The sequence below is a fragment of the Rousettus aegyptiacus genome, unplaced genomic scaffold (genome assembly GCF_014176215.1).
Source record: "Rousettus aegyptiacus isolate mRouAeg1 unplaced genomic scaffold, mRouAeg1.p scaffold_m13_p_14, whole genome shotgun sequence".
NCBI lineage: Eukaryota > Metazoa > Chordata > Mammalia > Chiroptera > Pteropodidae > Rousettus > Rousettus aegyptiacus.
Window position 1 is genome coordinate 43,216,635 of NW_023416289.1, and position 24,386 is coordinate 43,241,020.

At 60.1% G+C, this 24,386-nt stretch overlaps 3 protein-coding genes across 14 annotated transcripts; 1 reads left to right on the plus strand and 2 right to left on the minus strand.

Moving 5' to 3' along the window:
• Positions 1 to 207: 207 nt before the first annotated feature.
• On the minus strand, positions 208 to 10,368 carry NKPD1 (NTPase KAP family P-loop domain containing 1). 3 transcript variants are annotated; one of them, XM_016150294.2, is made up of 5 exons: positions 9,970 to 10,368; positions 7,327 to 7,439; positions 6,127 to 6,555; positions 3,866 to 3,997; positions 208 to 2,454 (listed from the first exon to the last, which is right to left on the minus strand). In XM_016150294.2, exons 1-5 carry the CDS (start codon positions 10,164 to 10,166, stop codon positions 461 to 463), a joined length of 2,865 nt encoding a protein of 954 aa, XP_016005780.2. In that variant the 5' UTR covers positions 10,167 to 10,368; the 3' UTR covers positions 208 to 460. The 3 variants fall into 3 exon arrangements, with proteins under 3 accessions (XP_016005780.2, XP_016005790.2, XP_016005792.2); XM_016150304.2 differs by lacking the exon at positions 6,127 to 6,555; XM_016150306.2 differs by lacking the exon at positions 9,970 to 10,368 and having other exon boundaries at positions 6,127 to 6,716; positions 7,327 to 7,398.
• Positions 10,369 to 10,486: 118 nt separating this feature from the next.
• Positions 10,487 to 20,522, minus strand: TRAPPC6A (trafficking protein particle complex 6A). 9 transcript variants are annotated; one of them, XM_016150331.2, is made up of 7 exons: positions 20,316 to 20,461; positions 12,704 to 12,771; positions 12,454 to 12,571; positions 11,801 to 11,884; positions 11,527 to 11,620; positions 11,096 to 11,274; positions 10,487 to 10,811 (listed from the first exon to the last, which is right to left on the minus strand). In XM_016150331.2, exons 1-6 carry the CDS (start codon positions 20,397 to 20,399, stop codon positions 11,123 to 11,125), a joined length of 600 nt encoding a protein of 199 aa, XP_016005817.2. In that variant the 5' UTR covers positions 20,400 to 20,461; the 3' UTR covers positions 10,487 to 10,811; positions 11,096 to 11,122. The 9 variants fall into 9 exon arrangements, with proteins under 9 accessions (XP_016005817.2, XP_036088416.1, XP_036088418.1 ...); XM_036232523.1 differs by having other exon boundaries at positions 12,454 to 12,589; XM_036232525.1 differs by lacking the exon at positions 11,096 to 11,274 and having other exon boundaries at positions 11,801 to 11,911; positions 12,454 to 12,589.
• A 192-nt stretch (positions 20,523 to 20,714) lies between these two features.
• BLOC1S3 (biogenesis of lysosomal organelles complex 1 subunit 3) lies at positions 20,715 to 23,040 on the plus strand. Of its 2 annotated transcripts, none has more exons than XM_016150397.2 (2): positions 20,715 to 21,138; positions 21,219 to 23,040. In XM_016150397.2, the coding sequence occupies exon 2, from the start codon at positions 21,228 to 21,230 to the stop codon at positions 21,828 to 21,830; it is 603 nt and encodes a 200-aa protein (XP_016005883.2). In that variant the 5' UTR covers positions 20,715 to 21,138; positions 21,219 to 21,227; the 3' UTR covers positions 21,831 to 23,040. The 2 variants fall into 2 exon arrangements, with proteins under 2 accessions (XP_016005883.2, XP_016005874.2); XM_016150388.2 differs by having other exon boundaries at positions 20,724 to 20,790.
• Positions 23,041 to 24,386: the final 1,346 nt, after the last annotated feature.

Here is a 24,386-nt window from a genome sequence, read left to right on the forward strand (position 1 = left end):
CCTGAGTCAACGCTGTACATCTCCCTGCCTGGGCCTCGACTAACACTCAGGCAGCCCCGCCTGCTCCAGGGACGCCAGCCATGAGGCTGCCAGCCGACACTACCGACTCCCTGGGGAGGAAGTAGGCTTGGCAAGAGAGGGCAGCCCTCATCCCTAGCCCTTGTCAAACCAGGGAGACCAGGTCCTGAAGACCAATCAATGGCTTTCACACCTTTATTTATCACACTTGAATCCCGAGTTCCTCAGTGGTCCTTCAATGCTAATTTTTGGCACTATTGTCACTGGCACTATGTCAGCTACTGACAGCAGCTCTCTAGCTCACAGATTCACCTGCAGAATGTGGCCTCATTCCTAACACTGGGTGGACCCTGGGCCTTGGGCCCAGTCGGGTCCCCTGCGCACAGCCTCATCTGGGCTGACAGAGGAGCTGTTATCCCTGCTGCCCCCAGGGTCCCTCCTTCTAGGTTGCATTCTGCAAAGCGCAAGCTGCCGGTCTTGGCTTGCCGTCATGGGTCAAGTCCGGGGAGTGGCGGGCTTCGCTGGCAGGCGCAGGGGCGTGCCCTGTGCGGTGGCGGGCTTCGCTGGCATGCGCAGGGGCTTGCCCTGTGGGATGGTGGGCTTCGCTGGCATGCGCGGGGGCGTGCCCCACCGGGTGATGGGCTTCGCTCCCCTGCGCAGGGCTGTGCCCTAAGGTGTGGCCTGACCCAGCCGCCCTGGGGGCGTGGTTGGCTCCGTTGGCGGCGCGGGCTGTCCCGGGGGCATGGTTGGCTCTAGCAGCCGCGCGGGGCGCATCGCCGGCAGGGGACTTGGGCGGACTGGGCGGATTGAGAGTTCTGACCGCTCGTATGAGGCCCATGCGGCGGCGGATGGAGTGGTCCAGGTTGACGGTGCATTGCAGCAGGCTCTGAGCCTCGGCCACTGTAAAGGGGAAGTCGGCACCCAAAAAGCGCTCGAAGAGCTCGGGGTCACCGTCCAGGTCAAGCACGTTCTGCAGCGCCTTGGTCATGGTGTGCAGCTCGCGACTGTTGTCGCAGAACACGTCCCAGAGAAGCGCGCGGGCCTCGGGCGCGCCCCCGGACTGCTGCCGGTCCTCCAGGCACTGCAGCGCCCAGCTGAGGCGGCAGGGCCACTGATTGGCGAGCACCACCCAGGCCACGGCCTGGCGCGGCGTGGGGCCCCCGAAGTCCCGCTGCTGCTGCTGCAGCAGGCGCACGGTGATGGGCACGGTGTTGACGATGCGCCGCATGGACACCACGTTGTCGGGCACGTACTCGTACAGGCAGTCGCGCTCGTCGTGCAGGCAGAAGAGCGCCTCCTGGATGCGGCGCGTGGCCTCGGCGTCGATGCGGCCCTGCGTGCGCTCGGCCTGCACCTGCACCTGCACCTCCACCGCCAGCAGCTGCGCGCCCTCGCCGCAGCCCGAGCGCGGCGGCCGCAGCTGGCGCGTCATCTCGCGGTAGAGCAAGTCGTCGCGGCTCAGCACGGCGTCGTGCAGGAACTGCAGCTTGGTGCGGCGGCCCATGATGGGCACAGAGAAGGGCAGCGTGACCGTGCGGTTGAGGAAGTGGTAGCCGTTGTCAGCCGTGCCCTTCATGGAGCCGGCGCTCTCGAGGCACGCGGCCAGGATGCTAGGGTCCACCACCAGGATGAAGATGAAAGGCGCGTGGCTGTCGGACAGCAGAGTGTTGATAGCGTTGAGCACGCCCACCACGCGCTCGGGGTAGCACGTGTCCAGCCCAGTGACCTCCAGCACGATGCGCAGCCGGCGCCGCTGGTAGATCTCCAGGAAGCACAGGAAGTCGGTGAGCAGCTCCACCTCCTTCTTCACCTCGCACATGAAGCCCAGCTGGCTGCCGAACTTCTCGCGCGACACCAGCCGCTCGATCTTCTTGCGCTGGCTCACGAACAGGTGCTTGCCCACCGTGTACACGGCCATGAGCAGCCCCGAGCCCGACAGCGTGGTGGCTGCGCCGCCGAACACTCGCATCACGTTGCTATTGGCGCTGCCGTGGCTCAGCGCGTGGGAGCCCAGCGACAAGTAGAGCAGAGCCACCCCGAGGCCCAGCGCCGCCAGTAGAGCCACCAGCCCCAGGCACACGCGGCGCCGGCAGTGCCACTCGCGCTGGCGGAAGCCCCTGGTCGTGGCCGGCTTGTTGCCCAGCACAGAGTACACGCTGAAGGGCAGCGCGCCGTAGTGGTGGCGGATGCCCTCGCACAGTGTGGTCACCAGGCCGGCCCACAGCTTGTCGGTGCCGGAGTACTGCCAGGCGCTGAAGCGGATGAAGAGGAACTTGACGTTCTTGCGGCGCAGGTGTACCTCGGTGATGATCGGCTGCAGGAACACCAGGTACCACAGCAGCCGCGGGAAGCCCCAGCCGCTCACGGGCCGCGGACGCCACTGCACGCGCTGCAGCTCTTCGGCCTCGCGCTGCGTCGCCTCCTGTTCCATCAGAGCTGCGGGGACAGAGGGCGCGGGGGTCTGCGTGACCGGCTGAAGCCGGGGGCGGAGCTTGTCGCACGAGCCAGGGGCGGAGCTTTAACCTGGGCGGGGCTCGTCTGGAGGCGGGGCTCGGGCAGAGACCTGGATGTCAGACTGGGCCGGGTGGAAAAAGCTGGGGCGGGGGCAGGTGAGGAAGGAGCGGCTCCGAGCTGGGCTTGGACAGAAAAGGTCTGAGCGCAAGACCGAGGATTGCGGTAGGCGTAAGTGGAGCCCACCCAGGAGAGAGGAGGGGAAGGGCAAGGAAGGCTCTAAGGAATGAAAGAATGGGTGTGAGGTTCTGAGGAAGAAACATGCTGGGCAGCAAGGGTGTCAGAGCCTCGGTCTGATTTTCCTGGATTACCATTCCTCCTCCTAAAAACTTTGGCTCATCTGTCTCCTCCAGGAAGCCCTCTTTGATTCCCAGGCTAAATTAGGCGCCTCCTGCCTCCCTGGTCCCAGTCATCTCACTCACTTTGAGTCATCACTGTCTGGGGACAGGTGAGCCCCTGTAGGGCAGGGCCCTGGTTGTCTTGGTCACTGCATGTCTGCTGGGTACCAAGGAAGTGCTGGGGAAATGTCTGAAGGATAGAGCATGAGAGGCTAGGGGCAGGATCTGTCTTCTACTGTGAGGTCAGTGAGTGAATGAGTGAGAACATGTCAGGGTCACCTAGCACAGAGTAGGCGCCTCGTAGGCCGGTTCATTTTACCTTATAGCCAATCTTTTCTCCTCCTGGGACCCTGCGTGCTGCTCTGTGACAACACAGGGGCAGACTCGGCTTGTTTAGTAGGTGCTTGCCGGGGCTAGCACATGGAGGTGAGTCACCTCCAGTCCCTCTGGCCAGTCGGGGCTGGGGTCTGGCTCCAGCAGGGTTGGAACTAGGTCCAAACTGCTGCAGATCCTGGCTAGGCTGCAGCTCATGTCTTCAATCGATACCTATATGGTAGAGCTCTTGCGGGTGCCGGGCCCTGAGCCAAGGCCGAGGAGAAGTGGCAAGTCTGGGGGGCACAGGGGCCTGTAGACACTTGGCAGGAAGGAGCCTGCAGCCTCAGTGAAGAACATGGCCTTCCTCCCTAGAATGCCAGGGAGCCACAGGAGGCTTCTGAGCAGAGGACCGACAGGGCTAGATCTGTATTTTCTAGATCCCTTGAAGTGGATTTGGCAGGGGAGGGGTTTGGGCAGGAATTTGGAGGCCACGAGGCCAGAGAGGAAACTGGAGCGGGGACCTGGGGGCAGAGGCTGTGGGTTTGGGGAGGGATGTGGTTCAAGGTGAATTACAGGCATCTGCATGGGGGCAGGCCAGCCTCAGGGGGCAAGCAGATCTTGGGGAAGCATGGGGCTGACCAGGGTTTCCTGTCCTCCCACCCCCAACACACACGGATCCTCACCAGTGATCTTGTCCAGCATCAGGTGCAGGCGGCAGCCAAAGGGGGCATAGAAACCCACGGTCACAGGAACAGGCACGTGGCAGAGGGTCTTGGCCAGGCAGCTGCAGTAGACATCATCCTCTGTCAGGATATCTGGAGGCCAGGGTTGTGGAGGGGGTACAGGTGGGGAAGCTGAGTCAATGAGGCTGGCCAGGCACCACCCTCCTCCCGTCTGCCCTACAGAGAGTGCCTGCCCTCAGCCCCTCCCTGCACCTGCACCTCCCTCCCCGACTCCCGGAGGTGGCTCAGGTCGAACCTTGGATGGATGGAGGTTTCTGTGGCAGCCCCCTCCACCAGGACGGAATGTGCCCTTCCAGGCCCCCCAGGGGGAGCCAACCCCAGATCCACCAGACAAAGACTAGGAGGCTAACCTCCCCCCGCCCGAGCCCAGAGGCCTGTGGGAATTTGGCTGCCCTGGCCCTAGGTCACCAGGCTCAGCCGCCAGGCCATGTTTCCCCAGGAAACATCGGACTCAAGACCCTCGGATTCTTAACACGAGTGGCAGTTTCGGCCTGCTCTGTTCATGTGAACAGGTCCTGGTGCCCACAGGCTCCTCAGTCTCCTGTCCACTCCTGACCCTGACCTCTCTCCCCCTCCATGTCCCCATGCCCACAGCCACTACTCCTGCCCTGAGCCCAGGCCGACCTGCATTCCCTGCATGACCCAGGTAGAGCAATGCTGCTGGTGAGGCTCAGTCCCTGCCTCTGAAGGTGGGGGGTGTGGGGGGCCAGACCTGGGGGGCGTGGGTGCCAAAGGGTTTGGCTGGGGACAGGAGTAGCCGTTCAGGGCAAAGATTCCGGTTTAAGGCCTGGCACCATGCCCAAGCACCATGGTGTCCGCTCTGCAGGGGATGTCCTGCCTGCTCCCCTGGGCCCCCATGAGTGCTACTTCTTGGACCTAGAGTTGGAGTGCTGGAAAGGTAGGGCTCAGTTGTGGGGGGCACTGTGCCAGCCTCGTGATACGTGGTGGGAATAACGCACCCACTCTCAAGGAGGGCTGTGGGCTACAGGACCCCTGCCTCATGGGGGCCACCGCTGGGAGGGCGGGAGGAGAACCTGGGACAAGGTTGGCCAAGGTGGCGGCCAGGTGGATCTGCTCCCACTCTGCCCGATGGCTGGGTGACCTCACCTCACTGAGCCTCTACTTGTCTGTGTGTGAAATGGGCATTGTGGCCCAGAAATGCCAGTGACGCGGTGGTGCCTGACCTGGGGGCCTAGTCTCTGCCTAGCTGCATGTCCCCACCCCCGCAGTTAGGCCACCAGCACCTCTGGCCTGGACGCCCACAGCCACCCTCGCCTCCTACGGTCCACTCTCCCATCAGACCCTGAGTCAGCTCCTGTCCCTCTCACCCTCGCTGACCCCATCTGCCCTCTCCCCACCCCCACTGCCTGCGCTCCAGCCACACTGACCTTCTTACTGTCCCTTAGACAGGCCACCTCAGTCTGCATCTGCTGATCCTGCTGTCACTTAAGAGAACTGCTCTGTCTTTGCTCAAACGTCGCCTTCACGAGGCCTTATCTGGTGATGCTATTCAGTTTGCAAAGCCTGACGCTCCCTCTCTCTCCCCCTGCTGCATTTCCCCCCAGCGTGGCTATTACAGGGTGATGCACTTTTAACTTTTCCCATTTCTCTCATTTCCTGTACTCGTCACCTCCCATCACCTATAGAATGTGGGCCCTGGGAGGGTAGCAGTCCGTCTGCCCTGCTCCCTAACCCCATCGCCCGACGGAACCTGGCACCCAGAGCAGGCGTCTAATACCTAGTCACAGAATGAATGAATGGGCAGATCCCTCCCATTACTGCATTGTTCTCTCCATCCTCCAGGCCACTCCCTACCTCTTGCTGCAGCTGCTCACTGGACGTCTCCCCCACACCGGAGCTGGCCAGCAAGCTGGTGCCCAGCACCCCTGCCCTATGTCCTCCATGGCCCGCTGGGCCAGGGGAGGGAGGGCCAGTGAGACAGAAAGCAGAGCAAGGGTGTCAGCACAGGGGGCGCACTGGGGCCCAGTCCCCTGACCAGCCTGTGATGGAGGCACCATGGGCAGCCCTGGCCGGAAAGCCTTGGATCCCAGCGGATGAAGCACAGGGGGCTGCCCCGAGGCTCAGGGTCAGGGACGAGCACCCTCCCAGAGAGGGACCAGAGCAAGGGAGGAGGGTCAGCCCCAGGCCCAGGTGGAAGCCAGGCAGCAAGAAGAGAGCCCCCCGGGAGGCTGGGTGAGCACCGGAGCTGTAGGAGGTGAAGGGGCCGCAGGCTGCCGGGGCTGGCAGGGGCCGATTGCCGGAGGGGCTGCTGGGCTCCAGGACGGTGCCGGCTGTGGAGAGCAGGGCTGGGCCGCTGCTGGCCATGGCGGGTGCTGTGGTGGGCGCGGGGGGTAGCTGGGGGACGCTGGCGAGTCCCATGGGGGCAGAGGTGGTTGTAGACGGCCCCTTCTGGGCACCCTGAACAGGGCAAAGCCGCTGCCGCAGGGAGCTAGGAGGCGGGGGCTGAGGCCACTGCTGCTGCAGGATAGTGGTCTGGGGGCCCCAGCAACAGCCCCCAGCACCCCTCCAGTGGCTGTGGCAGGCCAGCTGCCACCGTGCCTGGGGGGGTGGCTGACAGTGCCCGTGTGCCTGAGGGGCCGTTGGGACATGGAACCACTGGTGACAGCATCCTGGAAGGAAGGAAGGAGGAGGTGACTGGGCCTGCGTCCCTGACTCCTGGGGGCACTGGCGGGAACCAGGTCAGGTCTTCAGATGGAGGCCGGGGCTGGTCCTCAGCTGAGGCCCAGGAGTCAGAGAGAAAAGGACGAGGAGGCGTGGGCTCTGTGCCCCACTGTGGGCCAGAGGAGAAGGGGTGCCAGGGCTGGAGAGGGAACAACACCCAGAGTCCCTGCTACCCCCAATTCCTTGGTCCCTGGGGGTCTCCCAGTGGGGGTGACAAAGGAATCCATGGGGTGCTGGTCTGGTTGGTCCCGAGGAGGCTTGAGTGATGGGAGCTGACTGTGGGGCGAGGACAGGCCGGGGGCTGGGAAGAGGGGGTGGGCCTGGCACTCGGGCTCCAGCCAGGCTGGCGGTGCAGATCACCCCGGGGGGCTGGCCCCCACCTCATTTATACACATTTAGTTAGTGGGGTTCGCTTTCTTCCCCTCCCTCCCACCCTCTGCTTCCCCCAGGTTGGGGCGGTCCCCACAGGCCTAGCGATTTGGGGAGGTAGACGTCTTCCCACACTGGGGGTAGGGGCAAGCCAGGTGGGCCTCCCCCGCTGGCCACCCTGGCCCAGCCTCCCTCCCATTGGGCCCTCAGCTTATGGTTCCCCCACGGCTATATGGAGTGCCCACGGCTTCCCTCCTGGGGCCTGAGGTTCTTCTGCTCCATCCACTGGGCAGACCCCCACTACCAGGCCTCTCCTCTCCCTATAGGGACCCCCCAAACTGAACTCCTACCTTTTTGGTGCCCCAACTCCGGTTCCAAGAAGTAGCTCTCAGAGGGGGTCTGGGGGGGCAGGGTGCCCTTGGCGAAGTGGATAGCATAGTGCTGGTGCATGGCGGCTGGGGGCCTGGTTGGGATGGAGAGGACAGGCTCAGTGCCCAGCCTCCTGGGGCGCCAGCAGCAAGAGACAACCCCTAGGACAGCGACCTGTGACCTCAGACAGGTGCGGGACCCATCTCTGACATTGGAGCCCCAGGTCACCCACGTGGGGCAGAGGTGTTCTTCAGAGTAAATGAGAGATCAGGCCCCAGGGAGGAATGGCCAGACTTGGGAGGATGGAGAACAGTTTAGGGGGGTGGGGGTAGGGATTGGGGGCTAATTTGGAGGGGGTGAGATTTCTAAGGATTGGGTGATTGGCTGTTTGGGAGCCTCCGGGAGTTTCCAGGAGGCCAGGACAATGGGGGTGCTGAGCAGATGTGGGGTGGGGTAACGTGGGAGCCGGTGGGCAGCTGAATAGAATTGGGGGCGGGGGGGCGCTAGGCATTGGCAGGGTGTGCTGTGGGAGGTGGGGGCTGTCCTCATTTAAAGGATGTGAATCTAGAGCCCTGGAGAGCTGGGGGAGGGGGCAGGGAGCATTGAATGACTGAATCTTGGGCTGGGTACATTTGAGGACTGAATAAGGGGCAGGAGGGTGGGGAATTCTGGGGGCACGAATGAAAGCGGATGGTCCAATTTGGGAAAAAACTCAGCAAACTCACAATGAGATGGGGTGCGCTGGGTTTAAAATGTGAAGGACCAAAAGCAAATTTGAGGGAAGGATGATATTGGCGGGGCAGGACAGGTGAAGCTGAGGGCAGAGGAAATTGGGGTAGGGAGAGTTGGGGCTCAGCGACGGTTGTGGGCCAGGTGTGTGGACCCTGCCTGCTGCCCCCTCCCCCCCGGCTGGGGTCCCCCGTACCTGATGGCCGCCTCACAGCCCCAGCTCCCTGCCCCGCCGAGCTGCTGTGCCCAGGCCTGACTGGTGAGAGGCGGGGAGCTGGAGCCGAGCTGCTGGACTGGTTCGCCCGCCCAGGCCCCACCCCGCCCTCCCCCGGCATGCCAGCCCAGTGCTGGTGCTCCTGCTCTCGAGGACTGGGGGGCTGCCCCTGCACGGCACCCGAGGTCAGGGGTGGAAACGGGGGCCACGCTGCTGCCCAGGTGGGACCGCCCGGAGGGGCTGTAGGGGCCAGCCGTGGGGAGCCTGTGCTGCGGGAGGGAAGGAACCGAGGAAAGATGCAATCCCAGGTTCAGATGCCAGTTTTTCCAGGCCCAGCTGTGTGACCTTGGGCAAGTGACTTCATCTCTCTGAGCATCGGCTTCCTCATTGCTGAGTGGGCCAGTGTCGGTACCTACCTCTGGCTGTCAAGAGTCCACTGAGCACAGAGCCTGGTACGTGGCCATGACAGCAGCTAACATTTACTGGGCAGTGACTGACCCATTTACCTGGCTGCTCTAAATGCTTCACATATATATAACAATGACAACACGTGCTATCAAGGCTTACCAGGGACCCCACTTGGCACACACGCTCTCATAGAGTAACCCCGTTCTTCCTCACCACCCTCTGGGGAGTGTGATGCCCACTTTACAGGTGAGGAAACAGGTCCAGAATGGTGAAGTCCCTTGCCGGTTCACACGGACATAGGACTTTGAAAGCAAACTGGTTTCTGCTCTGGCTCTGCCTCCTGCCTGCTGGGGGTGGGGGGACTCCTTGCAGACATTCTTCAGGAGGTGGGGTTGGGGCTGGGCAAGAGGGGCCTGAGGCCACGGGCGCCTCGCTCTCTGGGGGTCCTGTCTCCCTGCACTGCCTACCAGCGGCTGCCCCTTGAGATGGGTCATTTGATGGGGACAGGAGAGGCAACCACAGTCCAGGACAGGGAAGGAAGCCCGCTGGGCCTGCAGGGCAGCCCGTAGGGTGTCTGCCCGGCAATCGAACCCTACCCCTTCCCTCCACCTGAGATGCCTGTCTCTCCCCCAGGCCCTCAAGCTGCTTCTCCCTGGAGGGCGTCCTCCCTATCCTCCACCAGTCTGGGACTCTGCCATCATCCCCCCACCCCGCTACCTCCCGCAGTGCCCCAGCCACCAGAAAGGCAGGGCTGGTGTGTCCAACTAAGGGGCAAGTCTAGGGGGCGCTCGCCCCCATGCTCCAAGACGCGCCCCTGAGCTTCTTGAGGGCAGGGCTGGGACAGTCCCCCACCCCCGCACGCACGGTTTAGGTAACTACAGTTCACTCGGGGAGCTTCTGCCCGGCTCTGTGCTGGGCAGGGCGGGCACCGCGGAGGGATCCCCAGGTGAACAGGTGAGCACGCGGTGAGACAAACCTGTTCAGGAATCCGCCCGCGAGGGCAAGCGAGTGACCACTCGGGGAGCAGGAGGCTATTGGACACGCACAAGGGAGCAGGGGTTTGGGGGGGCTGGCCAGGGAAGGCGGCTCTCGGCATGTGGGCTGAGGAGGGAAGCCGAGGCAGGGCCGGAAGGCGCATGCGCGCTGGGCTTACATGGGCGGAGGAGCCCTCAGGCCCCGGGGGTGTTTTCAGCAAGGAGACCCTTCCTCGTCCCACTTGGGTCCCGCGCCGGGCTACACCGGCAGCTCTGAGGCAGGCAGCGGGGGTACTTACTCGCATGAGGCAGCAGCACGCGGCAGAGCCCGGGCAGTCCAGGTGTGTGACACTCCTGATGCTCTAGATATAAGTGGGGGAGGAGGCTGCGCGGGAGGGCAGGGGCCGCTGTCCCAGGGATGATCCTCACCTGCCAGGCAGGTGCGGTGTGGAGGCCAGTGCGTGTGCGTAGGGGGGAATGAGGGCGTCTGGCCCATCTTCCTCCTTTTCACCCATCCTGCCCCGGCTGCCCGCCCTGCTTGCACTCCAGAGAGGCCCCGCGGGGCGGAGGGCAGCCCCAGACTTGTTGACACTGGCGGCGCGCCAAGGCTGGGGCCATCCACCCAGGACTGTCGTTCAGGGAGGTGTCAAGCTCTGGGGCACAAAACCGGGGGTGGCGGGGGCCTGGAAGGGGAGGGAACGAGGGGCAGGGAGACACACAGGGTGCTCTGCTCCCTGCAACGCAGGCCCTGTGACACAAACAGGCGCTTCGCAGACACCCCCATCCCTACAGTGCTCAGTGACCTCCACTTTGAACCTGGCTCCACACAGAACGTTTATTGAGCATCCACTATGAAGAGTGAGTGATGGGTCTGATGGGGACCCCTTCACACCAGCCCCGATGGTGGCTGGGGCCACCCTGCCTTCAGGATGCCTCCATTTATCTCTGACACCCATCTGCTGAGCATGTGTGACGCCCTGATGCAGCTGGACACCCTACCCCATCAGCCCCAGAGCCTGGGATTCCCAGCACCAGCCCGCTGGCTGCCCCCAAAGGCAGTGGCCCAGGATCTCTGGGCCAAGGGTGTCGTGGGGCTCAGCTGGGGTGAGTCAGGGTCTCTGGATCACCACCTGGAACTTGGCTGGAAGAGAAGGGCTGGCTTTAGCTTGAGGCTGGCGTCTGAGGAGAGCAGCAGAAAGCACGCGAACAGCTCAGGCCCTGGCCCATAGCCTGGGTGGCCTCACTCGTCAAAGGGGGTGATGCTCCCGCCCGCCCCACCTACGTCCCAGGGCTGTGTGACGAGGGGCATGAAGGCCAGACACAGGCTGCCGGGGAGGGGCCTGGCATAGGTTCCTGGGACATGTATTGCTCATGTTCTAACCACTTGCCCCCCCTCATGGGTGAGCCTGGCAGAGGGAAAACCACCTGGGTGGGGTGAGAATGGAAGGCTGGCTACAGGCTGCCCCCAGGTAGCAATGGGCTTTGGCCTGCCATGGGAGGTCCCTGGGGGTCAAAGGAATGCCCCTCCATACGGGTGCAGGTCCCATGGGGTCTGGCTGTCCCTGGAGCGCCCGTGTGAGTGCCTTGTTCCGTCAGCCTGGGCCCTGTGTTGGGAAGGACATTCAACACCCTGGACCAGGACATCACCAAGGGTCCCCTCCTTGGGGCTGGCACACACCTGGGAAGCAGGCTGGGGGCCTTAGGGCCAGGGGCACGTAACTTAAGCTCTCGGGGTCTCCAAGTCCCCACCTATAGAATGGGGCGTGGCGGCCCGGTCCTTGGGAGCAGGGACAGCGGAGCTCTAGAGCCCCTGCCACACTCAGGGATGGCGGGAGTCCCCCACCCCCATGACTCACAGGCTGGCAGGGCTGCCACAGAGGTGGTGACCAGGCTCTTGATGCCTAGGGTGCTGAGGGTGCCACGCAGAAGGCCGCAGGTGAAGGCCAGGAACTGGGGACAGGGGGCACAGGTCACTGTGGGAAAACGAAGGCCGACACCCAGGACCGGGGCCAGGCCGGGCTTTGGGCTTCACGGTGGCCTCACCCCTTGGCCTGCGGTAAGGCCTCCTTGGAGGTGGGGGCTGGGGAAGTAGGGGAAGTGCAGTGTGGGTGTGCTTCAGCCCCCCCATACCTTGGGTGCTTCCTCCACATACTGCAGGCCCGAGGCCATCCGGACGAGGAGGGGGAAGCTGTTGTCCTGTAAGACGTAGGTCCCCTGGGGATGCAGGAGAGCCCATGGGTGCTGTGTATTTGCGTGGGGGGAGGGGAAGTCAGGACCTCTGCGAGAACTCTACTCTCAAAGCCACTGTGGTCACGGCCCCATCCTTCAGAGCTACGGAAGGGGCCCCGGGCTTCCCAGGGCTGGTGTCACCCAGGGGGTGCTGGTCCTGCTCCTCTGGCTGCGTGACCTCCTGGGTGAAAGGTGCCCCTGCCCGGAGGGTTGTGGTGAGAAGCTGCAGACTCGGCCTGAGAAGCAGCCAGTGGGGCCGTGCACGGCGTGGGCACCCAAGGGAACCAGCGGACCAGGCCGAGACAGGAGCGTCATGCCAAGGTGAGGGGACGCCAGCCACGAGGTCTCCTCCCGGCCCCATCCCGGAGGCTCACGGAAATTCTGGACAGGGCCTCATGCCCCATCGCAGCTTCCTCGAGGTCCTGCCTCCTGGTGTGGCCAGGCCCCACCATGGCCAGGCGGCCGCAACCTCCCCTCATGGGGGTTCCCCTCCCACAGCCGCTTGGTTCCACCTGTGCCTGAGGCCAGGCAGCAGGCTGGGCGTGGGCACACACCTGGTGATTGGTGCGGAGGCTGTCCATCTGCTTTTGGAACACGGCCACCCACAGGTCTTTGCACAGGAACTTGAGGACATCTAGCTCCTCCCTGAAGGCCAGCGTCTCCCGGGGCAGCCTGGGGGCATCGGCAGAACTGGGGCCAAGCCGGGCAAGGGGGAAGCGGGGAAGGGAGCCAGGCTGGGTTCTGCCAGAGCAGTGCACCCTCCCGGCTCAGGTCCCCCCTCGAGCAGGAGGGGCCGGCTCTCACCTCTCGCCCAGGGCCTGGCCCACGCGGAAGCCCATGCCCTCCAGGACCGACAGGCTCATCTTCTGTCCCTAGAAGGCCAGAGAAGAGAGGCTGAGGGACCCTCAGCCACTTCCAACTGGAAGCCAGCCAGTGTAGCAGCTGCGAGAGGGCCAGCATCCCTCCAATGCAGCACCACCTGGCCAGATTCAGGCAGGCTGGATTTTCCTCTCCACCCGCCCTGTGACCCCTCCACTCTGTCGATCCCATCAGCCCCCAGGTCCGGCTCCCCCTTGCTCCAGGAAAAATGCAGGTGTTCCCCACACTGAGCTTCACCGTTGCTGGGCAGCTCTTTCTTGACAGCACCTATTACTCATTGGAAGCCCTTTTGGGGTGCAGCCTTATAACACCCCAGGACACAGCACTCTGATCACTGCAGAAGCTCGAGGTGACTTCTCCAATGGCTCGTGGAGCAGCAAGAGCAGCAAGGCACAGGCCTGGCCCAGCCAGCAGGGGGCTGTAAGAGTCAACTGTGACCGCCAGACCTTAAAATATTAGCCAGGAATCTTGGGAGGGACACACAGGGGCTCTGGGGAGGGAGATGTTCCCTTGGACACTCAGGGAAGGCAGTGGCAGCCAAGTGGCATGCTGGAGTGCAGGCTAGGGTCCCACGGTGGGAGGGGCCGAGGATAGGGAGGGGACAGCATGGCTGGAGGAGTGCCCGGAGGAGTGATCTGGGAGCTGAGGGAGGGAAACCGGGGTTGGGGTATCGGAAATACCACACAGGCCTGTGGCATGAGGCCCCAAACTTAGAGTCTGGCCGGGCCAAGGTGGGGGAGCAGAGGAGAGGTGAGCGCAGGGCCCTGGGAGGGAGGCAGCTGGCGGCTCTCAGCCCAGTCTCCAGACCCGAGCCCCTTTAGCCACCTCCTTCCCTGGGGAACAACTGCTACAGTTTTCTCTCCAGGCCCGTGAGTCACAGAGCCCCTGAGCGGGGAATGGGACTTCCTGCTTAGATCCAGCCTGAGAGAACATCCAGGCCACCTCGGCAGGCTTCACGCAGCTGACCGGGACCCCCGACGACACACACTCCCCTCAGCCTGGAGAGCTCGGGGCTCTCCACTTGGTGTCCCCTCCGCCCGGCTCTGGCAAGCCTTCCTCATCCCTCAGCCCTGGGAGGCCCGCAATCCCAGCCCTCCCCTCTGTGCTGTCACTGAGTGGGGACGCAGCTCTGGAAGGGTGGGGACCCAGGCTGACCCTCCACAGCCAGCACAGGCCTTGGCACCTGGGAAGTGCTGAGAGAGGCGGACAGCGACAGGCGGGGATCTGTGCGCACGCCGTGTGCGGGTTCTTTACACGAACGCTCCTGCTTCATCTTAACCCTGTAAGCCAGGCCACGTTCCACACTTGGAAATGGGTGCACAGGGGTGAGCCGACACTTGCCACGGGCACCCTCAGCCATGGGGCCGTCTTTCAAGCCCAAGCAGGTCCAACTGCCAAGCCTAGGTGGCCAGATGGGTGGGTGCTGGGTCACCACCACACCTGTCCTGGCCCCAGTAAGATGGCAAGGGCCTAGGCTGGCCTGGTGGGGACTGCCCGGCATGGGAGGCCTGAGCAGAGGTCACCTGCACTTCCAAGCAAGGTGCTCTCTCCTCAGCCAGGTCCCCTGGCATCTGGGCCCTCACCTGCCATTCCCTGCTCCACCTGCAAGAACCAGGCCTGGGTGACGACACAGTTTCCTGTCGGATGACACTGGTGCTCCTGCTGGTACTGCCTGTCGGGCTGTCTCAGGCCCAGCAGGGCTGGCCACACCGGGAGGGCTCCGGGAGGGGTCTGATGACTAATGACATTTGGGATATGAGCTGGGCGTGTGAGAGACAGTGAGGGGAACGAGAATTAGCCCCTGACACCTGCCAGCTGCGGGACCGCCCTGTGCCTGTTTCCTCATGTGTAAAGAGGAGATTATTAACAGCACCACTTCCCAGGGGCCTTATGGGGTTACAGGAGGTGGAAAAAGCAAGCTGAGCCTCCCCCATGTTGGGCTCTGGAAGTGTTACTGCCATCACCAGTCACAAGCCTGCGTCTGTCAACCTGAGTGACAAGTCCCCCAGCTGATGGCGAATGAGGCCCTAGGCTGGAGGTAAACTTTATGAAGGAGGGGCTCTGTTCTGGGGTCAGCGGCCCCCAACCTTTTCGGCACCAGGGGCCGGTGCTCATATGAGAACCTATCGCCTGATGATCTGAGGCGGAGCTGAGGCGGTGATGCTGGCGCTGGGGAGCGGCTGCGAATACGGATGAAGCTTCGCTTGCTCTCACCTGCCACTCACCTCCCGCCGTGTAGCCAGGCTCCGAACAGGCCAATGACCATACAACTGCCGGGGGTTTAGGACCCCTGCTGGGGATGATGTATGGCAGCACTTAGAATGCTGGCAGGCCTTCCAAGGTGGCTGCCACTCCTGTGTCACCTCTTTTCTAGAGGGGAGCTTCGGGCTCCATACTGACTGAGCACACCTGTGTCCCTGAGGACTTCCCGGGCTGACCAAGGAGAACGCAGGACTCCCTGGGTTTGAGGGTGTACGCAAAGGCAAGGACGTAGGAAAAAGCAGGAGGAAGGTAGCATAAGTGCAGACAGTGGTGGGAGGTGGACAAGGAGAGAGGCCCCTGGCAGAGGAGGGTATGTTTTCCCCTGGGAGACAAATGCTGTGAGCAGGCAAGGGCTAGTGGCACACTTAATGATTACCTTACAATCACGATACGGGAGGAGGGAGAAAAGCGTGTCCTCATGTCCTCGGCGAGGCTGGGCAGACTCCACTGAGGAAGCCACACCGCCCTGCTGGGTCTGAAGCAGGAGGAGGTAAACAGGACAGGGAGTGGGCAGGAAAACACCCCGGGCCCAGCCGGGACAGTGGCCCTGAGGGGACAGCAGAGTCAGCAGGGTCCTCAGCCAGGTGGGGACAAGAGGGGGCCAGGAAGGTTCCACAACTTCATTTCCCTTTGGTGAGCTTCAAACTGCCTGCGTTTGAAACCTGGTTCCACCGCTTACTGGACAGGAGACTTCGGGCGAGCCATCTCCTGGCCCCATGCCTCAGTTTCCCCATGTTGTGAAATGGGGCTGATGGCGTTCCCTACCTCACAGTGGTGCTGGGACAGCTCAACCCTCAACTCTTGTTACTGTTGGCCCTATATAGGAGCCAATTAAGTATTGGCTGAACTGAAAAGACTGGGTGTGGAGGGATCTGGGGAGTAATGAGAAGAGGGAGGGGGGAAAGGAAGTGGAGAGGGAAGGGCTGAGCATGAGCAGGTGATGGGGGAAGAGAGGGTGGAGGAAGGGAGCCTAAGCTGGTTCATCGGCCTCTGTCACAGCCTGTCTCCAGGGACTCTCGTCCAGGCCCCTGCAAAAGCTCTTCAGAGATCACGGGTTTGTCCTTATTCCCAGGGAAGGTAAGGCGGTCTTGTCCATTCATCTGAATCGTCTGGAACCAGCCCATGGCCAGGGCTGAGTTTACACGACAGCCCCCTGAGAGGAAACGGGATAATGAGGAACAGAGGGGAACCCCTCAGAGCAGCCTTATCAGTGTGAGCACCAATGGAGCCACCACACAGCCAGGCGCTAGGAGGAAGGGACAATCAGACAAGGGAAGTTCTTGGAAATGAGAAAGACAGTAGCCAAAATAAACATCTGTTAAAAGGGAGCTGAAAAACAGACCGATCTGTGAGGTAGATAAAGCCTCCCAGATTGTCCACAAGAAAACCGTGAAGTTGAAAAAAAATGAGAGAAAAGTTGTTAAGACCACGTGGAAGAGATCCAGAAAGTCTAATATTCCTGTGAGTGTCAAAGAGACACGTGTGGAACAAGCTGAGAGAAGAAATAATCAAAGCGATAATAGAAAAACGTGCTGAGCTGAAGGAGTCAAGTGTTCACTCAGAAAGGCCACAGAGCTCCAAGCAGGACTAATGGAAGACAGACAGCACACCGAGCGGCCAGCCCCACCCCGCCCCGACGGGGATGAAGCCAGGGGAGTTGGCAGGGCTGTGGGCTTGGCTCCTCCCTGTCTTCTACCTGCCTTGCCCCTCGTTATTTGTGAGGTCAGCCTCCACCTGTGGAGCGACTCTGTGCAGGCCCTGGCAGGGGACCAGGGATAAGTAGCCCTGGTTCCTACCTTCTGGGAAGCTCGGGGAGAGGAGATGAGTGACAGAACATTAGTATGGAGAGTAGACAGGTGAGTGGCAATGAATGGGCGGTGAAAAGCCCGGCTGTCCTCCCCAATCCCACTACCTCCCCCTGCACCGGCAGAGCTCACCCAGACCACCCTCCTCCTCCACCCCTATGTTGGGCCCATCCCCCGCCTCTGCACCTGTCCATGGCCTGTTAGGAACCAAGTCACAAAGCAGGAGGTAAGCGGCAAGCCAGCGAAGCTCAGTATTTGCAGCGGCTCCCCAGCGCCAGCATCACCGCCTCAGCTCCGCCTCAGATCATCAGGTTAGATGCTCATAGGGCCACTGGTCCCTGGTGCCACAAAGGATGAGGTCTGCTGCCTTACAGGGTTCTGCCAGGAACCCGGGAACCGGCTGGCGCCCAGGCCCTCCTGAGAGAAGGGAATGACATGGGCACTGTCTGGGCCTTGGTGGACCATGGCCTAGCCAGCAGTGCTGTTCCTGGGCCACCTGCCAGGGCTCACGGTAGTAGATGACAGACAGCTCATTACCTGCGTACACAGGAATTCACTCCTTTGCCCATAGGCTCCCCTTATCTTCAAAGCTGCTAAGGAGGAGAAACCACAGGACTCCTCCCTGAGTTTTCCCTGCTTTGAGAACAAAGGCCCTTTGGCCTCCTGGCTCCTCTGGCCCGCCCTCCATTCCACAGCCACAAGCAACCAGGCGGGATGTGGAGATCACAGAAGCCCTAAGGAATGACTGGTTCTCGGGTGCCTGTGCTGTGGGGATGGAGGGGAACGAGCCAGCACAATCTCTGTCCTCAAGGAGCTCTGCAGCTGGCGAAGAGGCAGACCTGATGCCACAGACAAGTCCCTCAGCCCTGCTTTTGCCTGACGGTGGCCATGTGCCCCAGGAAAGGCCCTCCCTCTCTGGCACCTCAGTCCCTCCTCTGTAAACTGGGATCACATCTTCCCGGAGGGCTGTCCTGAGGACTAAGTCTGAGAAAACACTGTGCTGGGGACACCGTAAGTACCCAAGAAACAGGGGACCTGCGCTTGATTCAGACAGGAAACTTGTTGGACCAAAGAGGAGTGGAGAGCGGAGGGGCCCAGAGCCAAAGAGGACCGAGGAAACAGCAGTTTCCCACGACATGCGCCTGCAAAACGGGGCTCCCAGGGCGAAGGAATGTGGGGCCACTGCCAGAGTTCTCAGCCCTGGCTGTGCCTGAAGCCACCCAGGGGTCTTCTGAGGCTGGCCACCTGGGCCACACCCCAGCCCTGCTCCACGGCGCTCTCTCGTGTAAAACCCAAGCACTGGCATTCCTGGAGTCACCAGGCTGAGGGCCACCGGCAGTCGTGTGCTCCAAAAGCCCTGTAGTGAGCAAACCTGAATAACCCAGTGTCTCCCAGACTCGACCACAGAAACCCATTAAAGTCATCCAGGAGTGTATCGGGGAGGACGCAGGCCATGGTTTACAGCACAGGCTTTGGAAGTGCGAGGCCTGGTTACTCCGCCACTGGAGAGGGGGCGCTCCAACTATCGCAGCCTCGGGTTCTTTATCTAGAAAGTAGGAGCGTCATGCTGACCTCTGTGTGTTAGGAGGATCGCATGAAATCAGGAGTGTAAAGCCCATGGGAAACACACGTGGTAGGTGCTATTATAGGTCACTAAGTGAATCCTAGTCCCTACCCACCCTCCTCCATGGCACAGAGGCTGCAGCCACTTCAGCAAATCCATACAGAGGACCTACTATGCGGTGATCAACACAGACCTGGTCCCAGCTCATACAGTGTGCAGTCTGGTGGAGGAGACGGGTATGAATTAAAGAATCATACAGATACATAGTTCAGGTGTATACTTATACTTACTGAGTGTGATAAGGGCTACCAAGGAGAAACTGGGGAAGGGGGCTGCGAGAATATAACAAGGACACCCCAACTTCTACTGGGGGCTCGGAGAAGGATTAATAGGTGTGAATAAAGTGAAGATGTGACAGGTGAAATGAGCCGGGAGATGAGGGAGGAGGCTGGTACACGGATGGAGAGGAGGGAGCCTGGACTAAAAGGCAGGGGAAGGGACAAATGGGAAACAAGGAGGGCAGGGCCTGGTCGAGGGCTGGAGGTGACGGAGCAAAGGCAGATTTTAGGGACTACTGAATTTCCGGCTGGAAAGCCAGAACAGATGAGCTGCTGAGACATTGCAACCCCCCTCCCCAACACATAGGCCAAAGGCACGTCCTCTCCCTCGCTTTATCTTTCAAATAGCATTTTCCCAATGTACTACATATTTGACCCATTTAACTTCTTTGTCTGTCTTCCCCCACTACAACATAAGCTCCATGAGGGCAAGAACTTTCGTACTGTTCACTGAGTTAACCCCGGAGCCTACGGCAGAGCCCAGAGCCTCAAATGTTTCAAGTTGAAGTCTGCTGAATGAATGAACTCTTAAACTATGTTGAGATCATAACCTGCAACACCCTCATTAGGGCTCCTAACTTGGGAAGAAAATCTAAGCCAATAAAAATGCCTTGCATATAGATGACAATGATCATAGTAAGGATAATAATGGAAAGAGTGAGCACAGCTCCCATTTATTAAACACTTACTCTCTCCCCCACCCTTTCTTCTTGGTAACAAATTTTGCAACAAGAGCCCCCATGGTCTGAGGGCTGATCACATGCCAGAAATTGAACTAAGAGCTTTTAAGTCTGAGCTCATTTATTCTTCATAAGGACTAACTTCCAAAATGCTAAGCACGCTTCTACCTCAGGGCTTTGGCCCTGTTGTTCCTCTTCCTGGGATGCTCTTCCCCCCACTTATGGGGCTTGCTTCCTCCCTTCTCTTCCTCATAAATGCTCTCCTCCACCATCCACCTCTGCACCCTTTTTCTTTCCCAGACTCCACTGGAGTTTTCTTTACAGAACTTCTCACTAGTTGGTGGTATATTATGTTATTTATTGTTTGTTTGACACCCTTACTAAAATGCAAGCTTTGCCAGAGAAGGGAAACTGTACCTGGAACATAATAGGTGCTCAGTGCTTGCTGAATGAATAAATGTTCCACTCTACGACTCAGGTGCTGTTATGATGCCCATTGTATAAAGGAGGAAACTGAGGCACAAAGAGATTGAGTCACTGGCTCTCACATCTAGTGAAGGACGCAGGGGGGATTCAACCCAGAAGTCCTTGGTACGCATCCAATAACAGTAATTATTATAATTGCTACCCGCTTACTCTGTGCCAGGCTTTGAACTAACAGCTTTACCCAGAGCTGTCTCGCTCAATTCTAGAAGTATCCTGCAAGGCCGGCCAGGCTGAGACCCCCAGTCTACAGAGGAGGAAGTGAGCGCCCCAGGTCGCCGAGCGAGGCAGGGGCGGGGTCCGGTTTCGACCCGGGCCGCTGCCGTGCTCTTCGCGCTCCTCGGGGCCTCGATCTGGCCTTTCCACTGCAGCCCACGCCTCCTCCCCCAGAAACCCGGCGCTCACCCCGGGGCCGGGGTCGGGGTCGTGCGCCCACAGCTCCGCCACCATCTCCGAGTGCAGAAATTCGAATAGCACGGTGTCCGCCATGCGCCGGCCTGGCGTGCCTAACTACCGCCCAGTTCGTCGCGCGCTCATTGGCCTGGCTGAACTAGCCCCGCCTTCCTCCCGCGGGCTCACGTGGTGCGCGCGTGAACCCGGGAGACTGCTTTTCTCGCTTCCGGTCCTCGCGCATTGCCATTGGTCGAATCGCTGGTTACACGTGACATAACTCGTTTTTTTAAAAATCCCTGTTTGTCCAATGGCCTCGCGTCACAACTGGGAGGCAACAGCCCAACCGCTTCTCTATTGGCCATACCTCCATTCACGTGATCGCCCACCCTGCTGCTCTATTGGTCGGGGTTGCTACCCTCCTACCTCCGTACGGACGCCGCGCTGCGGCTGGGTAGCGGATCCCGCGCTTCGGAGATTCGGCGATCTGGTACGGTGTTCAGTGATAGCGCTATCCCCTTCCCCTAGTAGTGCACCTTCTCCAGAGTACCCTGGACAGTCACCCTTTCTATGACCCTAGCACTGGTCCCTGAGCAGCTCAGGAGCCCGTGTGCCTCCGGGTGTGGCCTCTTCTAGGAGGCAGAATCGGAAAGGATCCAGTTTGGGACTCTGGGAGCTCCGGCCTCAGGGCCTTGATCGAGCTGGTCCTCAGTTTCCCTATCAGTACACTGAAGAGGCTGGGGTCCAGTAGCACCCATCACCAGCAGGAATGATGAGCCCCGTTTACAGAAGAGGAAACAGACTCAGGCAGAGGAAGCAGAGAGTCCTAAATCGCTAAGTCAGTAGGGTGGGAATCCAGAACCTGCATATTTTAACCACCGCCGGGCGCCCGCGTCTCACGCCGTCCCTTCTCCCTAGCTCGGCGCCATGGCGTCCCAGGGTCGTCGGCGGAGGCCGCCGCGGAGGCCCGAGACAGTGGTACGAGGGGAGGCGGCCGAAACCGACTCGGAACTCTCTGCGTCCTCGTCCGAGGAGGAGGAGCTGTACCTGGGTCCCTCGGGCCCGACGCGCGGCCGCCCCACAGGACTGCGGGTGGCTGGGGAAGCCGCAGAGACCGACTCGGACCCGGAGCCGGAACCTATGGCCGCGCTCAGGGACTTGCCTCCACTTGTGGTGCAGCGGGAAACGGCCGGGGAGGCCTGGGGCGCGGAGGAGGCCCCGGCGCCCGCCCCCGCGCGCTCGCTGCTGCAGCTACGGCTGGCCGAGAGCCAGGCGCGGCTGGACCACGACGTGGCGGCCGCCGTGAGCGGCGTGTACCGCCGCGCCGGCCGCGATGTTGCCGCCCTGGCTGGTAGGCTGGCGGCCGCCCAGGCGGCGGGGTTGGCGGCCGCCCACAGCGTGCGCCTGGCGCGGGGGGACCTCTGCGCGCTGGCCGAGCGCCTGGACATCGTGGCCGGCTGCCGCCTGCTGCCCGACATCCGTGGTGTACCGGGGACCGAGCCTGAACAAGACCCGGGACCGCGGGCCTAGCCATGACCCACCCACTCATCTCCTGACTCTGGAACCTGGTTCTGTATCCTGTATATTCCCCCCACTCCCCGTCATGATGTCACCCTCAGGGCTAACCCCACCCCCTCGATTATGCTCTGGGTTTGGGCGGGGGAGTGGGGGGCGGCCCGCGATGGTCCTCAGCCCCGCCCCCTTGCTTCTGATTCCTCCTGGTGGTCCTGCCCCTGCTCCCTGGTTTCTAGCCTGTGTCTGAGGCTTGGCTTCAGCCCCTGGGTAATTGGCCACTCCTTGATCTGTCTCTATCCTGGGGTCTCACTGTGCCCCATCTTTCCTTGCGTTCTACCTTCCTGCATTTGGTTTCTGCTCCCAGGGGCTGATGCTGCTTATTCCCACAGGAGCCCCAGAATCTGGAGCAGATTCCCTGGCACGTTCCTTCACCCCTTAGCTCCGCCTCCCTGGCACGTTCCTTCACCCCTTAGCTCCAACTACATTTCTGGAATTTTGTCCCCTTAGGCTGAGCCCTTTTTCTGCTCCCCAGTCTTGGCCCTGGTTCTGTCTCCTAGTTCTAGTCCTTGCTGTATCATCTCCTGGCTCCTTTTCCTCCAGGCTTGGTCTCATTTCCTGGGTCCAGTTTTGACTATTTTTGCTTTTCCCATCCTGCTTATACTACCTGCCTGATTCTGGGCTCCGGAGGCCCCATACGGTTTCCTTCATCAGGCCCAAGATAGGGATCCCCTCCTAACCCAGGGGGTCCTCCTCCCCACTCTCCAGGCCCAAGATGACATCGCTCCAGACCCAAGTAGGTGGTCCTCCACACCCTCCAGGCCAAGGTAGCACTTCGTGTCCAAGCTGCAGATACAAGATGGGCCTCCTCCTGACTCTCCAGGCCAGTAGTGACAACATTCAGGCACTTAGGGCCCTGGCACTTTGGGCGCAATGTGACACCACTGCAGATAAGGACCACAGGCGTGGTGTTTGCTCATTGTGTTGACTCCAGGTTGCTAAGAGGACTTAGATTTCTGGCTCAGCTCAGGGTCCGGGATCAGTTTCTTTTCTGTGCTCCTTCTCACCTGCTCCTTCTGGTCCCAGCTCTAGCCCCTCAGTACCATTCGCATTTATTACCCTCCCCACTCTTTTATCCCAACCTAAAGCTGAAATCTGAGCCCCCAGGATGGAGAGATGGGGAAGCATGCTCTATGGCAAACTCATTAAAATGCAAAACATTTACTGATATAGTCGATTTTTCTTGTATCCTCAGTTAAGTGGGGGCGGGGGGCAGGTTGGTTGGTGACTTCACTGGGGGTGCAGCAGCCAGTGCGGGCCCTCACAGAGCTCACGGTCCCCTGGGAAAGACAGACTTTAATAAAATATTCTCATAAATAAATGGATAGTTTTAATAATTATGATTTATAGTTTAGCTTTAATTTTTCTGGCACTATGATTAGTGCCATAAAGAAGTACAGGAATTTTGAGAGGGTGTGACATCTGGCTGGTCAAATGGCTTTGCTGAGGAAGTGATGAGTGATGTTGTGCTGAACCCTAAAGGTATAAAGAGGCAAAACTCGAATGGGGTGGAGAAGAGCTGTAGGCAGGAGGAATAGCATATGCAAAGGCTGTGAGAAGGGAACGTAACCTATTTAAGTAACAAGTCGACCAAGGATGAGAAAATAACCTCTGAGTAGCATCTGGGAAGAGGCATGTAAAGTTTTAGCAAGGGCAACGAAAATAGGACTCCATTGGTGGCAGTAGCCAGCTGCCCCTGAAGATTTACATAGCTGCTTTTTTGTTTGGGGGAGAGAGAGAGACAATTGACTCAGGGTGTTTGGGGGTGAATTTTTGAGTGCCCTGAGGAACGTCTCAAGTAGGTGGGAGCTGATTTCATCCATTGAAGTTTAGATATGGGGACTTTATGCCCTCTTTCAGAGAGTGCTCATCAATCTCGTACAAATCAGACTTGATTCTCTTCTGAATCAGACTTCCCTTTTATTACAAGCAAAATTGGAGGCTTGCAGTGTGAGGAAGTAAAGGTAAGAACCTCCTGCTGTAAAAGTTGTCTATTACAGGTTCATTTCTGCATTCTGGAGAGAAAGAGGTGGTGGGAATAGGGGATGAATGAGAATGAAAATGAGTGAGAATTGGGCTGCTGATGAGAAAGGGTTTATTCCTTTTCCAGTCACTGCATATGGGTTCTGCACTTAGTAATGTTGGCAAAAATAACATCGACTAGGTGTTTCCTCACCAAAAGAATTTATTTGCAAAAAAAGAAAGGGTTGCAAACCAGCGCGTGCAGACATAGCAAGCCACGTGCACACTCTGTCCTGCGTGCCAAGATGGAGGGATATTTACAGAAGGGAAAAGAATGTTAATGGAAGGGATGTTAGAACCACAGAGTTTTATGATAAACATAAGAGTTCTTCCCGTAGGATTCTCTGATGTGGAGTTCTCAAACGATTACGATTATGTGCGAGAATTCCCATGAGCCCCTAGCTTCTCCCACAGGCCCTCCTGATTGCTTATGTTTGCTTAAAGTTCCAGCTCATCTTTAGCAGTAGTAATTTAACCCCGTTGGTATATGAG

Bases quoted from the DNA above. Each gene is read 5' to 3' on its own strand.
- NKPD1 (XM_016150294.2), bottom strand. From the start codon at position 10,166: ATGGGCCAGACGCCCTCATTCCCCCCTACGCACACGCACTGGCCTCCA. The intron at 3,998-6,126 runs GTGCTCACCCAG...CCTGGCCTCCAG, and splicing joins CTTCACCTCCTACAGCTCCG to ATATCCTGACAGAGGATGAT. The intron at 2,455-3,865 runs GTGAGGATCCGT...CTGTCCCCGCAG, and splicing joins GATGCTGGACAAGATCACTG to CTCTGATGGAACAGGAGGCG.
- TRAPPC6A (XM_036232523.1), bottom strand. From the start codon at position 20,399: ATGGCGGACACCGTGCTATTCGAATTTCTGCACTCGGAGATGGTGGCG. The intron at 12,590-12,703 runs GTGAGAGCCGGC...GCTTGGCCCCAG, and splicing joins GGCCAGGCCCTGGGCGAGAG to TTCTGCCGATGCCCCCAGGC. The intron at 11,275-11,526 runs GTGAGTCATGGG...TTCCCAACACAG, and splicing joins TGTGGCAGCCCTGCCAGCCT to GGCCCAGGCTGACGGAACAA.
- BLOC1S3 (XM_016150397.2), top strand. From the start codon at position 21,228: ATGGCGTCCCAGGGTCGTCGGCGGAGGCCGCCGCGGAGGCCCGAGACA.